Here is a 17,281-nt window from a genome sequence, read left to right on the forward strand (position 1 = left end):
TGCAACCAAACTTAGCTGACTTGCTAGCTAACTTGCAACGAAATAGAGATAAATTGCTGCAAGATAGCTAACTTGCAACTTAACATAAGCTAACTTGAAACGCGTCATTTAATTTTAAGCACATTAACTATATGTTTTTTCGCAAGATATAGCTATCTTGCAATTTTCCTGTTTGTTTTCAAAACGGCCTACAGGCGGCATTAAAAATAAGTTGTGGCAAGTTACTTTTCTTGGACAACGGCGCTCCATAAACACTACACACTTTGCGTATACTTGTATTTTTGTGATGTTTTCTCTTTTCTCCTTTAAGGATAGTTGATTTATCCTCAGTTCGCCATCAAACCGCCGTCCGTTAAATCATTTTGTTATGACTTCTTACTTGAGGGTTGGTGATTTTAATTTAGTTCCACTGGGTTGAAGACTTAAGGCATTGTCGATTAAGTTTCTTGCTCAGAGATTAGAACCTCCAACTTTGTTAACAAAAGACGATTGCCTGTGGTTTTCAAACTGTGACCCACGGTCACTTCAGGCATCGTGAGGCAATTTCGCAAGGACCGGCTACTCTAAAGCAGGGTCACCAGACTTCCGGAACTTCCCGGACATGTCCAGAATTCGGAAATAATTATAAATTTTCAAACAAGCTAAAATTCTGCTTGTTTTTTTTTATTAAATCAGTCAGTCGTTTTGCTAAAATATACATTTAGAAAAAACAATTGTAAAGTTTGGGCTGCTGACCATGCGGCCAACTTGAAGTTATGTTGTGACTCTTTCTTTTTTATTTTCATTTTTTTTTCAATAACTGTTCTTCCTGCAATCTACACATGTCACTTTTTATTACCGAAGTGAAAAAAAGTAGCAGTTGTAACTCCTCAGAGCACAATTTTAATTTAGCCCTTCTTAATCCGAAACCTTTCTCAGCTTAAGCTAGTTATTAATTTGAAAGACTTACTTTGCATTAAAGTTTTTTCACTTTAACAAGCAAATGTTAAACAACTGTTTTGACACTTAAAAATCTTGAAACTTTGGTGGCGAGATTTTATTCATGAAAAAGAGCTGACACAGATTACATTAAATTAAAACAATCTGTTAGCTATACAAAAGATAAATGGCATGGGGCATTGTTTTGTGCAGTTGTGTTTCCTAGAAACATAGACTGGTTCCATTGCAGAGTAAAAGACATAAGAACTAGGCATGCAAAATAACACACATGTTCGATGTTGCACACACTTCACAGCATTCATGGTAAACCTGATCAGAGCACTCACACATTCACATACAATTTGCATACAAGTGTGTCCACAACACACTTCATTTATACCACACTTCATACAATACCTTTTGGCCTCCATGTATTTTATTCATTTGGATTTGTCCAGTTTGATCACTTCCATGTCTTGAAGAAGCACATGGTTTTTACTCAGGTACATTAACCACACACACTTAAATGTTTGATAAATGGATGCCCCACAAATGTTTGCAAAACAATTTTTTCGCAAAAGTGTATATTTCTGTTTTGGCTTTCTGGGAGAAAATCAGCTAGCAATCAGTTGTTCCAATTCGATAATAAAGGCAATGTTGCACTTGAAGTCACTGGTTCATTTATGAGTGGTGCAGCACCATTCTAAACATTTCATTCCCGATAACATATGCGTCACCAGCTTTTCTTAAAAGGAAGTTCTGTACAAAGCTGTGTGGAGGATCATCATCCGTCTTAAAACAAAAAATAACAGATATATAAAACTAAAATAGTATTTTGCTAAATTTTGCTGATTTATAATACTGCATTATATTTAATGATAACCCACATATATCATTTGCTAAGCATATATATAATGGATATATATTCTAGCCACATTAACCGAATAATTGTATCAGCAGTTTGAAACTAACAGATCCCCACACACATGCGAAATCATCCTATGACCTATGGCCAGTGGTGGGATTCAAATTTTTTGTCAGCCGGTTCTATCACAAAAGTCATATTTTCCAGCCGGTTTTGTTAAAAAAAGTCACTTGACACAATTTCTTTGTGTGGTTGGGAGTTTGCTAAAAAAACATGTTTTTCAACTAGAATAGTGGTTTTTCCTATATATTGCCAGTTTATATATACTACATCATATTTAACGATGTATCACATATACCATTTACTATATTTATAACGGATATATATATTTGGAACCTACATTTAATTGGGTCCCTACCTTTTTCTTGGCACTTTATAACATAATTGCTTCTGCAAGCATAATCTAATGGGTCCCCACACATAAGCACATGCGATTTAGTAACAGTAAAAATAGGGCACAATCATTGTTAAACTGGAATAGTGGTTTTCCTATATATTCCATTTTACAGAAACTGTACAGAAAAGTTTCAAATTTTTTTTCCTTAACAGACATTTGTTTGTTGAATTATGATTTTTAATCCGCACATTTTCCCTGGCGCCGTTAAGTTTCTACATACCAACAATACGATTGCTTAGCTGGGCTTTTTATGTCCAAAACCTGTTCTGAAACAGTTTTATTAATGCTTTCAGTTTGAGAAGTCATGTTACACACGTGTAACAAATCATGCTGCGTTGTCGCTCTGCGTTTTGAAACACCAATAAGTTGACCTACATTAATGTTTACAGCGCAATATAACTAACATAGTAACATCTTAATTCCAACCAGTGAGAAAATGGTCAAGTGACGACTGGTTCATGAGTGAAGCAGAGGCATTTTTTCCATGTGCCACTATCGTCAATCACACCCATTGCGTCAGCTGTGCACTGAGCGAGTACAAATTTGACAAAAGACAGCATGTAAAAACATATTTGGGGCTGTAAGAGTAATTGCTGAGCCGATTGCACTGAAATTTTTAGCAGCCAACAAAGAGCACCCTATCTACAGCTGTTTAAAACTTGAGTTGAGTTTATTTCGGCAGGTTAAGTCTTGAACTCAGACCTCACTAACATGTGAACAAACAAACAAACAAATATTTGGGGGTAAAGGGGTTAAAATGGATATATACAGCTTCAAGTTACAAAATACTTTACAATACGCTGCAATGTACCAATCAAAAAAGTATGAAACTCCAGAATCATCTGCTTTAGCAAGTATAGCCATTTTAAACATTTCACGTTTTGGGGGGCTGTGGGTAAAAAAAAAATTAATTTAAAAGAAACATTTTTGAAAAAAAATTCACATGGACCATCTTTAGACCAATATCTATAATGTGTGTAAATTTGAAAAAGTTTGAACCATTCTTTCTTGACCAAAACGTGGGAACAAATCCGTGTTAGATGGAAAAAAAGAAAAAAATATATAGACAAAAACAATATGTGTCCTCTTCAGGGAAGGGGACCCATAATTACAGGAGGTTCATGCTCCAAAAATTCAAACAATGTTTGTTTGATCAATGACATGACTACAAACACAAAGTTAAAAGTGGGAGGTGCGCAGTGTACAGGGTTAAACACAACAATTGAAATTTATAACTAGAAGGGTGGCTTAGCACATATTGCCCTTGCATATACACTATAACCTATTTTAAAACATAAATATATTTCCTATGCTTATTATGTATTGGGTCCCATATTAGTCACCGTCTTTTATAACTTTAGTCATTTCTGCAGGCAAAAACTCATGGGTCCCCACACATGCAAAGTTGAAAATAATGCAATTCAAGAGATAACCATGAGAAAACCATGAGAAAGTCGGGTGTTGTAAGGTAAAACACAGTGATCGGCACTGGGCTTAAATAATAATCATACTATGTAGAATACAAACTATAAAATTAGATTCACCCCAGATACTGAAGTATGTCCTATTTAACGTTTTAAAAAACTGACACATTTTAGGGGGCTAGTAGGGTAACTAATTGGGTTCGACACACAAATTAAAAAATATATAAAAACCACAGTGACTCAATCAATAGTACTGCAAAATTTCAGCCCAATCCGCCAATGATCAAAATTTCGACCACTAGAGGTGTTTTGAGCAACAACCATTAATGTTTCTGACGTCATAGGGCTGTTAACAAGCCCCTAACTGCCATGGCGCAAAAACGACCACCAAGCAACCCACCAATGAGCAACATACAACTGGTTGTCCTTGTAACAATATTGCGCCAAAGAAATCTTTCGTTTGTGGTGCCCAGTAACATACAAATACTATTTACACTTTAGGGCAGGGGTGGGCAAACTTTTCAGTGCAAGGGCCGCATTCAAAAGTTCATAATCTTATGGGGCCGCATAGTATTTCACCAACGGCCCCCAATTACTTGCCTGTTTTTAAAAATAACTGGTGTAAAAAATTAGATTTAAATCATATATATATATACCATTTAAAGCCGCCTAAAATGCTCAGGTTAGTAATTTCTAACTTGGTGTATATAAGTTTAGCTGAACGGAGATAACTGTTTATGACGTCATAATCTGTATTGTGACGATTGCAGTGCCTGTTCTTTTCGCATTGTTTGCACACAATAAGCGGATAAAAAGCCTTGCGCATATGGCCAGTCTCACGAAATCTCGTTTTAGCAGTTTGAAAATCGAAATATTTGGCAAAATAATTTTAGTCACCTCACGGCAGTCAGTATATATATTTTAACATACAAGGTCACGGCCGCACAAACTCGTCTCCGCGGCCGCATATGGCCGTACGACCGTAAGTTGTGCACCCCTGATTTAGCCCAAAGTATTAACATAGTATATTTTCAGCTATGTGCAAATACGTTATCAGTTTGTTTGGAGAAACATTAGTTGAAACGCTACTATTGTAATTGTTTTAAAATAAACAGGCTTTTGGTGCAACATAGGATACACCACGATTTTTTGTTAACAAATTCCTTGCGCCAACATTAAACAAAGCGAGCCGCTTTTAGTATCCATCTTTAAGTGCTGTGCGGGTCTGTGTTAACGATTCTAAAGCCGTGTTTAATGTCCGTTTGCAATGTACTGCAACGACCTAAACTTGATCCAAAGTGACCAAAGTTTTGGCGTCAACAGTGCAAAGTGGGCTGTATTTGAAAACGTGAATAGCTTTTACTTTTATCGAACGAAGAAATTGTGTCAAGTGACGATTTGCATAATAACGTGGCAGAAACAACAGGCTAAAACATGTAAAACGTATCTGTGTTTAGTTCCAAAGTATTGTATACTGGTACAGATTCTGCATATGGTATAGGTATCGGCAAGTCGCACCTTCGGTATTTTTTAAAACTCTACGCCTGTGCTTATAATACCGTACTATTTAGCGTGGCTCGGTAACTTTCTCTTTAAAATTTACTAACATTTGGCGGGCCGCATAAACTCCTTTGGCGGGCCGCATGCGGCCCGCGGGCCGTAGTTTGCCCACCCCTGCTTTAGGGGCTTGTGGGGTAAATGTTAGGACTACAGGGTTGAACACAACAATCGACACCTATAAATGGCATACTATACAAGAAATCCAAATTTCAGCCAATTCTGACACTGTTTAAAAACTCACCCATTTTAGGGGGCTATGGGGGTAAATACTGGGGTTATCAACAAAAACAAAGTGGGATGCACATCTACATAACTATATCTACCATCTGTGTAAATTTCAGCTAAATCCATCAAACATTTGATGGAAAAACGAGTCGGACAAACTTCGGGGAAAAAATACCCATTTTAGGGGGCTAGCGGGGTAAATACTGGGGTTATCAACAAAAACAAAGTGGGATGCACATCTACATAACTATATCTACCATCTGTGTAAATTTCAGCCAAATCCATCGAACATTTGATGGAAAAACGAGTCGGACAAACTTTGGGAAGAAAAAAAAAGAAGAAAAAAACAAACAAAAACAATTCGAGTAAAATCAATATGTGTCCCCTTCAGGGAAGGGGACCCATAAATAGCAATTTGTAAAAGCTATTCAAATTTCAGGTAATTTCAACACTGTTTAAATAACTTTTTCAGGGGTCTAGTGGGGTAAATATTGGGGCTACAGTGGAATGAAACCACAATGGCCTTATGCAACAGCCCTGTGAAATTTTGCCCTAATCCGCCAATGTTAAAAATTTTGACTGCTAGAGGTGTTTTAAGTAATAGCCGCTTCCACAGCGCAAAAACAGCCACCAAGCAATGCACAAACACAAGTAACATATATCTGGCTTAAATTCCAACGCTGTTTAAAAATTCACCAATTTAAGGGGCTAGTGGGGTAAATACTGGAGTTATTAAGATTGACAACTTTAGTTGGATGCACATCTACATAACTATATCCACCATCTGTGTAAGTTTCATCCAAATCGATGAAACATAATGTGTGTTCCTTCCAGGGAAAGGAACCGATAACTAGTTTTGTACCTGCAAAATTTGCAGCCTGTGGTTTTACCTAGATTTTGGCTTTCCAATAAGGTTGCACACCCACGGCCAAATTAACTTGGCCAAAACAGTCAGTTTTTTTGCTGAATACAAGGTTCAGTTTTTGCCGAATAATTTGTTCAATTTGCGAAACCGAAAAACATTCGAGCAAACTTGAACAAAAACAGTCGAACTTGTCTTTGTCAACTTATTTGCAACCACAGAATGTTACAAACTGCACAAAACTGAAATTGCGCTAACTAGTATATGGCAATATCATCTTGTCTACTACAGAAACACTCAGAAGGAAGTTCATAATGCAATACAATCTTCCTTTTGTAGTAACACCACTGTTTGCCTGAAAGCGAAACAAATTTTCGAAACAAAGTCAAAAACAAATAACTTTGCATGAAATCACACATGATTCCATTTATTTGGCCAAATTTATTCCAGGCTGGCACTTAATACCTTGGAATAAGTCATTGCACATCTCATATTGTTTTAAGAAAACCCATATACATACCTTAAGTTGCCCCATAATGACTAAAGTAACAGCTTCACCACCATCAACACCTAAAATTGGCTGACAGTCAAAAGATGTGATCGAATGCATAACTTTCTTGAAAGGTAGTTCCTGGAAAATTAAAAAAAAACTTCTACCATGGCCCTTTGTGCAGTACTGTTAACAAGATACTTGACAAAAGTGCTTTTAAATTGGTACAAAAACAAAATAACATTGACCTAATTTCCTATGTAACTATTGTGGGGTGTTGTTACTTGACAGCACACAGGGAAGGACGGAATAAAAATATGTACTGTGCTAAATTCCTCTCATAGTTTCATGTTTTTAATTTTAACATCTGTTAGGTTTACAAAAGAAGGTTGAGAATTAAAGGAACCCTAGATTAAATTCTGCAAATAAGTTCCCTGCTTTTAGGGTTTCTATTGCCAATGTTGTGATACCCGTTTGAAACCAAAAAGGTGTATTAAGCATATTTAACTATTGCACATTTACAGTTCCCATTTTGAAAAGTTTATGTACTATTTATACCAGCGCTTCTCAAACTGTGTGTCGCAACCCCAATATATATAATTTTGGGGTCGCAAAACATTATGCGTTATTATTAGGGCAAGTTTTTGTTGCACTAAAAACGTGAGAAAGTTGCACTTAATTTCAACAAAAGTTGCAGTAAAAAGTTGCATTTATGCATACCTCTTGGAGTTAAAATGACTAGCAGGCCGCAGGTTGGACAATCCCTGCCTTAAGACTGTCATCTTAACAGATATCAAGGTTATCGCTTTTTACTTGCAAAATAACGAATGCACTTTTATATAACGCTTTATGCAGTTAATCCATCACACAGCTCTTTGTTATGCAAATCAAAGAGAATAGAACCATACTAGAAATAGTTTTATAGCATGTTTTTTAAATCACTCCTTTACATTTTGCGCAATACTTGATAAAAGTTGCAGTCAAAAGTTACACGAAAAATAGAAAAGTTGCAACATAAAATTCCTACAAACAGCTTATAACACCATACTACATAAATTCTGAGTATTTGGGAAGCTGCCGGAAGCTGTAAAAAAAAGTTATTGGCCGGATGCAATTTATGCGTTATATTCCATTTATGTACCGAAGATTTTTTAAATTAAATGCTGGTAGTTATTAGTTCATTACTAAGAATAAGCATTGTTACATACAAAAAAGTTATTGTGTGTATGTGTTCTTGCCCTAGAACTGTGTCATAGACAGGGTTGCCATACCGTCCTTATTTCTAAGATTTGTCCTTATTTTAAAGGGCAATGCAGAGATTTGGTGACACCGTAAAAGAATATATATGTAAAAAAAGGCATTTGATATATTTTGGCTGGTTTAAATGAAAATATTTGTTCAAAATTGTTTATTTTGTTTCTTATGAAAATTTAATTGCTCAGTTGTCCATATTTAGGGTCTATGTTAATGGCAACCCTGGTCAAAAGAGTTGTGTTGAAGTTTACTGTGTGAGTGGGCTTGATTGTAAGTATTATGAGCAAACCTCAAATCTGTTTAGGGATCAAGTTGGAGAAGGCAAGGTTGCCCACCTTTGCTCTATATTATTTAAAGTGGGCCCCAACAAAATTACCATGTATTTTATTTTATACCCATGTTTTCTACAAGCAGAAACTCATTGGTCCCCACCAATGGAAATTAGTTATTTATGAATACTTCTATTTGTATGTATTTACATCCATTTTACTAAGAATATTTATAGATACAAGTTGCACTACATTTTACAGATATAAGTTGCTGGATATGTTCATGTATTTACCTATGATGCAATATTTGATCAGTGCAAAACTAAGATTTGCCAGGCACTTTCCTTTGTTTTCCTTTATTTAATAAAGGATAATAAGGCTTGTTTTTTTAATACACACATTAGTGATGGGACGAGTACCCGGTACTCGGTATTGAACGATTTCAGTGGTATCGATACTCGTACTCGGTATCGAAATAATTTGTCTCAGTTTTCGATACCAACGTGCGAGTACCGAAGACCGATTTACACCATAAGGCAACTTAATGTCAATATTTGCTTCGGATAGCACAAAATTGGAAAGAAGTTCCACCAGTTAACATATATCTTTTTCGCTATCACGTGGAGATTACATTTTTCGGCATGTTTGTGTGTACGCCTGTACCCCGACCATGGCAGATAAATTAGCCAGTGATATACAACTAAGTACAACACTACACTTAAGTACTTGGCAATCGTACTCGGTATCGAAGGTATATACATGTGGTACTCGTACTCGGTACTCGCTTCAAAACCTGGCATCGTCCCATTACTAACACACATAAAAGAAATGTAAAAAAGTTATTAGTTTTAATAGCTCACATATTAGCAAATTTATACAAGCATGACCTTAACTCCAAAGTGGTTACTGTAAACCCAACTGAAAAATGTGTGAGTGGTAAATTAACTCCGTCAGCATTTTGTTGATACACTTTTCACAGCCAATCAAACAAAGTCTGCTTTGAAATAGACATACCTTTTTAAGTACATTTTTATTAAACAACATGGTTTACCTGCAATTTTTTCATAATGTCTGCAGTTCCCTGGTAAGACTTTCCTTCAAAAGTCATTTGTGAAGCTTCGCACTATAAAACAACATAAAAGTGTCTGAGATACTATCTAAGAATTCTAGAATTGAAAAATGTTGCTTACATATAAATCTTTTAGTTTACTTCTGTCTCCTTGAAAAGCAGAATAATAAACTTGTGCAAAATTTGTTGCGATCAGCTCGCATTGAGGGTTCATTACTGCAACTACTTTATTACGCTTTTAAGAAATATCTTTCTGTGGTAAATAAAACTTTTGGTTTGTACTAGATTTCTTATTCATGCGATGCACACAATAAATCAGAGCATTACACATAACACATAGAAGCACTTCATATACAATCAGTTGTTCAAAGGTTTTATGCCCAAAAGGTAACATAAAGCTTGATCAAAAATTGCATACAACTGCCTGAGAGCTCGTGTACATAATGAGCACATTTTTAAAGATGATTAAATGATCATAGTTGTTATCAACATTCAAAAACTTTAATAGAAACTTTTAGACAGTATAGGTTTTTTCAAACTACTCTTGTATGTAGTCTATCACACAAAGCTATTCATCATTTAACCAGGTTTACAACTCATGTGTGTCAGGCTTGGCTAACGATGTAATTTATGACAAAAGTTCTGTAAAGTTGGGTGCTTAGTTCCTGTATAGCAGTGATTCCCTACTGGCAGTACGGATACCACTAGTGGCATTTCTGGTGGTAAGAGCACCTTTGGGTGTTTTATTTATTCCATATTTTTGCACACAAATCGCTTATTCCGTTCGTCATTACTAAAATAAAAACGAATACGCTCTCACCATATAACTAGCTTCCAGGAAATTGAGGTGTGCTGCAAGAGTGCAAGTTCTAAAAGCGCATTGTAATTCTTTTCATGCAATTTCGAAGCGAAAACATGATTTACAGAATATTGTGTCATGATATTTTGCCTCCAATTAGTTGGCTAATGGAAAGCAAGGAACAGGTTGCGCATTAGTACGCTGAGCTTTTCGTTGTACTACATTTTTAGATTCTATGTGAGACACCTGTCAGTTTGAAAATACTTTTTTCTAAAAATGAGTGCACGGTTCTGATGTGTCACCTTAAAGTGATATAAACAGCACCTCTAACACAAATAAACACAAAAGAAATAACTTCTGAAAGTTCATTCATTTTTTAATTTTTGTAAACCTGTACTCCAGCTCTGTCACAGAAACAGATTGGTTTACATTGCTGTCATAGTCATACCACTCTTTTTCTGCAAAGTCAACATCCTCAAAAACAAGATTTGAATCTGCAGATGACACAGTCCAGCCACTTCTAAAGTCAAATTCAACAGGTTCAATACCCCTGCAGTCCAATACAAGAATTTCCACATACTGTCCATCATTATCCGCTTTGTATGTCCCAACTTTGTCCTCCACAATGTCAAGGCGATTTTCCCTTGAACACATTTTGCATTTCTGTACCATGCTTGCTGAACCACGTCCACCTTTTGTGTCTGTGCTTTCCGCAACACATACATATTGCCAAGTTGCTGAAACTTCCCCACAACTGTTGCATCGCAGTTTCATGAACCAGCGAAAATCATCACCACAAGTCCTAATTTCTGAAACATTTTCCAATGTTGCTACAATTTCAAGAGCTATTTTAACCATTTTAAATGTTTCTTAGTCCTTTCAAGACATCACATTATAGATTATACAGTGTAGGTACTAAGTAATAAAATACATTTCACGAGTCCATCAACATGCAATTGTCTAGTCGCTTTGTTAAGTGTAATGTGTTCAATGTCAATCACCTGATCACTTTGCACACGCCAACACAACTCCAATATACATACATGCAAAGTGCAGGTTTCAATACAGATCATTTACAAACACTTTCTGACAGCTAGGTGCATTGCTTACTGCTAAGTCAAGGTAAAGTATTATTTTTGAAACTCTCTACTATTTTTTACATGCTTTGCATAATTAAACTTCGGATCTTCAACCAATTTAATAATCTTGCTTGCTTTAACTTCAAGTAACAATCAACTCGTTTAAATCAAACTTACCTGAGAAACAATAATAACACCTGTGGCCTGTGCAATATAAAATGCATTACAAAACAGCAAAAAAACAAGCGGGTAAATCTTGTAAACTGTTTAATTTGTTCAGTTCTTACCAACAACTACAAACAAATTCAAATCTGGAAGTTTCGATTTCGAACACATTATTAATAAGCAACTTTACCACCATTTTTCACCATTACATACATACCACAAGATGGGGTAATGTGCTACAAAACAAAATACACAACAAAATTACAAGACAATATACTTTAAAAAAACGTTTGTCAGGCTATTGTGACAAGTTAATTTAACATAATGTCACAAAAAATAGTCTGAATTTATACTGCGCTTGTGGTTGTGATCAGTCATCACCTAATAAGGTTAGTTAGTTAGTATTTAGCCCCTCGTAAAAGAATGGCGCCACTGCTTACAAAGCTCAGCCATATTTCTTTGATTCATATATAAATGAAATTAGTTACATTAGGAAATGCAAATAGAAGACCTTCGTAAATTTATTAGTGCTTTCGTGTGAAACGGGGTGACACGGAAGTGGACTCACAATAATGATTGGAAGAAAAATGACTTTACGCCCGACTAATTTGTCTTTTGCGTCCACAGTTTTCTTTATCACAGTCAAATATAAGCTACGATCAAAGTGGAACACAACTTAAATTAGAACCAACAAGTAACGTAGCCACATCCAAAATTTACAGAAGCCGAATCTGTTTTGGAGGGTTGGGAAGTCAAACATGTTGTGACAAGTAGGTTTTAAATTTAAAACTCGGAGTGCATTTTTTAATTTTGGAAGAGCTACTGCTCCTTGCCAGATAATTCCCCATGGCTACGCCCATGACCCGATTTCATATTCACAGATTTGGTCGTAGTTTCACTTTCTTTACATTAGACACAACAGGAACATAGCCTACGCATTAAAATGTGTCTATCGGTGGCGTTACATTTTTTGTAGGTAGGCTACTTTATTTACAAATAAAAAGACTTTCTTGGTATGGACTTGCACTCGCACTTTCTTGGTGTGGTATGTACTCGCGCGCAAGTAGGCTATGTAGGCCTATAGGACTCGCACTGTAAAAAACTACTTAAAAGAGCAAAGTACTGTTTAGAATTGCATGTTGGACGACGAAAAAAAGAAGGTAGGCCTAGCCTACAGCACGAAAACTTTTTGGCTAGTAGGCCTATATTTGTTCCCCGAAAATCGTTATTTACCAAGGTTTAAGAACGTCATCAGTTTTAACAAGAAAGTTCCAATCCGTTAGCAGGTAGACCAGCTGCCGATGGTCAGTTCCTTGTTTTCCTTTCTTGGCAACATTTTCGCTCCTTCTGGCAAACCGAAGGTGAAAAAAGAGACTGCTTGATGTTGGGTCTGTAAAATGTTTTATAATATGTGCTCGTTTCTTATTGTGTAACAAACGTAGTGTATATATTTAGGAAGAACAAATAGGAGGCGTCACAAAAAATTTAGGCGGAGATGGCCAGGCATGGGGTCGAATACACGCGTCATGTATTTGAACACTTATACGAATACCTCCATGACTGTATTCGAATTCATGAATACTTTGGTAATTTTTGAGTGACAGCAATTCGAATAGTATTCGAATAAAACGAGTCAAGTAGTTGTAGTCATGAATAGTTGACCAAAAAACAACGACATGTAATTCGAATACTTTTCGAATAAACCCGAAGCATGTATTCGTATTCCTGAATACTAACGTACTTTTTTAAATGTAGCTATTCGCATTAATAGTTTCAGTTATTGTTCAATTGTTGTAAAAAGCAAACGATTCGAATGCACCGATTCGGGTATTTGTAGTTGTGGAAAATAAAGGAAATAAAACCGCCCCGAAAAAAGAGTATTCGAACAAAAAGTAACATTTGGGTTTATGCATTGCAAATTAAATTGTTAAAATGTAAACCAACGAGCTTTGTTTTGTCACGTTAGCTTAACTGATTTAAATCTCCGTTACATAAATTTCCCCAAATTTACATGAGATGTTTGCTTCCAAAACGCGCTTCACCTGCCATATCCTGAGAACAATCTAATGTTGCAAGCTTTGTAGCACAATAGCATTTATGTAACGTCAAAATTAAAGTTCTATGTGTCATTGTTTAACATAAACAAAAACTTGTCAAATCAGGCCACATTCACTGCCAAATCGAATTGTATTCGAATCTATTTGGCAAAAATATGTGGCAACATATTCTTGGCTACTCCTAGTCTGGAGGTAATCGACAATTCGAATTGTATTCGTAAAATTGTGGTTATGTATTCGATTTTACGAATCTTGCGCTGTCAAAGGCTAACAACAATTCGAAAACATATGGTGTATTCAAATTTGCAAATTCTTAGGTTGGCAAGGACCTACAAAATACCGAATTGTATTCGAATAAATTTACTCAAGCTTTTGCATTCGTGAATTGTTAGGTCAAAAGTTAACATCAACAATTCGAATTGTATTCATGAACTGTCAAAAGAAAACCAAAATCATTCGAATACAGCACGAAGGTGACAAAATCCTGTATTCGAATGCATCCGAATACGAATTACCCCATGTCTGGAGATGACCCCCACCAAAACTATGTGGTGGGTGTGAGGCTATAAGTACCTTTAAACTTTGCTGTTCAACTAATAAAACTACGCACACCCGTGCCCAAAAATAATTTTAGGTCAGTTGTGTTTATTGTCAGAAAACCAGGAAAAGTTAACAATGACGGACTAAGTATGCATCTAAAACAGCAAAATTAATATTCATTAAGCCAAAACACGAAGATATTTTTTTCCACCCTGATAGGTACAATAAAATGATACGTCATAAAAAAGTAAATACATTAACGTAACATATATTACAATCTGACGATGGGTGTTTATAATATGAAAGATAAAACATGAATACAAATGCAAAAATACAAAAGGTTTGCCGTTATAGTTTGTAGCAACTATACCCAGAATCGAAAACTTGGCATAGAGCTATACTTACACCATACCTTAAGACAGCCTTCCATTTAGCTAAATTTCAATGGGTAGCACAAAAACTGAATTATAAATTCATCAGTTAATGAAAGGTAGGGTAGTGCAGTATTTTTTAAAAAGAATTACATTGTGAACTTAGTTTTAAAAACAGTTTTATTGAATTTTTGATAATAATACGTTGCCTGAACCCAAATAGCCCCAACCGTCAACATTTTGGGGACTAAAGCTACCTTTATAAATAGATTTGTGCTTTTTATTTATCAAACTTTTTTTATGATTTCTTGTATTATATTATACCTCTACCGTTCTAACAGGGCAATGGAACTTTGACAGGGTCGAAAAAAGAGAGGTGGCAACTTCAATAGTAATTTTGTTCTTACAGTTAGCAACATTTTTTACAGCTCACCAATTTATCCGCTAGTACTTCTAAACATTGCTTTTTACATTTTTTTGCGAGAAATGGCGGTACCAAATACATTTAAGGAATTTAATTAAAAATCTTTGATTTTCTTATATTGAAAGTCGAACTGGAACTGAGCCGAACTTGTGAACTTGTTCGTTGAACCCAAATCGGAGTTGAATCCAATATTATGTTTGGCTTTGAACCTGAAGATAAATCACGCCAGTAAAAATGCTGCCAGTATTGTTTTATTGAGATCGTCACCACAAACATTTTACATTTCAGAACAAGAATCAGGGACAACAGCTATAGGGAAAATTGCAGTGCAAACACAACCTTTTTGAGTCTGATTGTCCCGTGAATGAATGATAGATAGAATTAAAATCAAATAAAATGAGGTTTAAACAGGTTACAAAAATGCAAACTGGTTCGGACCAGATTATTTACCTGGGACAAAACCCAAACCTCGAAACACAACAAATATAGTGAGCCTGTTAGATCGACTTCCTTTGGTTGAACTCATGACCAACATTTTTACTGCACTAAGATTAATAACTCTGACATATGTTTAAGAGCATGTACCCATATTCATTGAGAGACAAGCATGGCGTATAATCATCATACGGTCCAGACATCAGTTAAAAATATCAGCCCACTCATGTTGTTGCAAGGTTATAGTTAAGCAAGTATGTAACAGTATGCGATTGTCATAAAGTGAAAAGAATTTTATTGAAGTGCAGATATTTGGAATCATTTTTTGCCACGTGGTAAATAAATGCTGTACTCTTAAATTTAACCTGAACAATGTCAACACGTCCCTCCTGATTATAATAAGGAAAAAAATGTAACTAAAATGTAAATACGAAGAAGTGTTTGCAAATATGTGGTTATTTAACACAACCTCTTTGTTTTTAGATTTTCATTTCTTGCGTCTCTTTATTTCAGGTCTACGAAGGACTCATTACGAGCATAATGCATTCAGGCGTTGTCCGCCCACACTAAGGGAGAAAATGAACACATTTACAACTTTAGTCATCCAATATACTCCAGTACGCCTCGATCCGCACAGATGATTTCAACACAGGTTATTTAGATCGGGACGAGTGCAATACATATGCCATGTAATCTGCAATGCACCATTCCTGATCTCAACACATCTGTATATGATTCTGCAGCAAAATTTTTTTTGAACGTGACAATACATAAGCTTAAGATGCATTTGTAACGTCGGTCTATCATGACGAAATGAACTAAAATACTTATTTATGTTTGTATGGTGAAAAATCATTTTCGAAATTGTTTTTGAAGACTAAAAACATACGAGTGGTCAGTTAGACGAAGCCATCAACACTATGTTCACTTGAGCTGTCAAATATAACACATCATCTGCACTAACTTACAAAAACTAATTTATAAATTGATTCTGTTACTGCAGATAGTGGGTTTAAATCGTTAGACCGGGACTAGTGCAATATCGCAATGTGACTTGATAGTGCATCTAATCCTAACCTTAACGAAACACCTGGAATGTTTCTTCCTGTTTAAATATTATCCAAAACTCAACAATTACACCATGCACTTTTGACTGCATACAGCATAACGCCCAACTAATTTCAAATCTTAACGAAAAGTCAAACAGGATGCCCAATAGGACGTTATCCAATCACAGGACGTAAACCGCCGTTTTTTGTTACAACGCGTTCTAAACCCCCGCGCGGCTACAAATCCGTTGATGATGATCACACGATATATCACGTTACCAATGAAAGTTTTTCTGGTGACAGATTCACACAATTCAATCACTGAAGCCCTTTATAAGATTTGAAACATCTTGGTCTGTGCTGCTTTATCCTGATTCACAACTAAACAATGCCGTCGTGGCACAGACAAAGCGGATTGAGTGGTAAATACTAGTTGCGTTAGAAACGGCATTTATGTGCGAATTTGTGGACCGCCACTAGTGGTGTCAAATTACTGCTTTCTGCTTTTCTTTCTGTAGTTTTGGGTTACATGCCAAAAACGTACTAACGGGGTGTCTGTGCTGCTGTACTACGTCTGAATTCCATTCCGTATAAATGTGTTGGGTTGTACGCACGTAAAGGTTGACCACCATCAACATACTACAGAAACCAAACTTTAACAAAATTTTCGCTCAACTGGTGTAATGCTAAACAACAACTAGTATTTTGTTTAGCATTACACCAGTTGAACGAAAATTTTGTTAAATATGCAACCTGGTGGACGAAAAGTCTGTTCAGTATTTCCACAGAAACCAAACGCCAGTCAAAATTTAAATAACCATGTTACGGTCTTGCACGGCTTGCTTCGTCTCCTAAACCATTTTTGGCAACTTTCAAAGCAAACGATAGACACATGTCGCTTGTAAGACACATGTAGCACTGATTTATTGATTAACTATAAAAATCAATAAAATGAATAGATTACCACGC

General features: G+C 35.8%; 2 protein-coding genes across 2 annotated transcripts; both read right to left on the reverse strand.

Moving 5' to 3' along the window:
• Positions 1 to 1,021: 1,021 nt before the first annotated feature.
• Positions 1,022 to 9,614, reverse strand: LOC145214729 (nuclear transport factor 2-like). Its single transcript, XM_080083322.1, has 4 exons — positions 9,515 to 9,614; positions 9,376 to 9,447; positions 6,832 to 6,942; positions 1,022 to 1,710 (listed from the first exon to the last, which is right to left on the reverse strand). Exons 1-4 carry the CDS (start codon positions 9,605 to 9,607, stop codon positions 1,600 to 1,602), a joined length of 387 nt encoding a protein of 128 aa, XP_079939448.1. The 5' UTR covers positions 9,608 to 9,614; the 3' UTR covers positions 1,022 to 1,599.
• Positions 9,615 to 9,643: 29 nt separating this feature from the next.
• On the reverse strand, positions 9,644 to 11,094 carry LOC145214722 (CXXC motif containing zinc binding protein-like). The gene has a single exon (XM_080083311.1). The coding sequence runs from the start codon at positions 11,048 to 11,050 to the stop codon at positions 10,562 to 10,564; it is 489 nt and encodes a 162-aa protein (XP_079939437.1). The 5' UTR covers positions 11,051 to 11,094; the 3' UTR covers positions 9,644 to 10,561.
• Positions 11,095 to 17,281: the final 6,187 nt, after the last annotated feature.

The sequence above is a fragment of the Phallusia mammillata genome, chromosome 1 (genome assembly GCF_965637545.1).
Source record: "Phallusia mammillata chromosome 1, kaPhaMamm4.hap1.1, whole genome shotgun sequence".
Lineage (NCBI taxonomy): Eukaryota > Metazoa > Chordata > Ascidiacea > Phlebobranchia > Ascidiidae > Phallusia > Phallusia mammillata.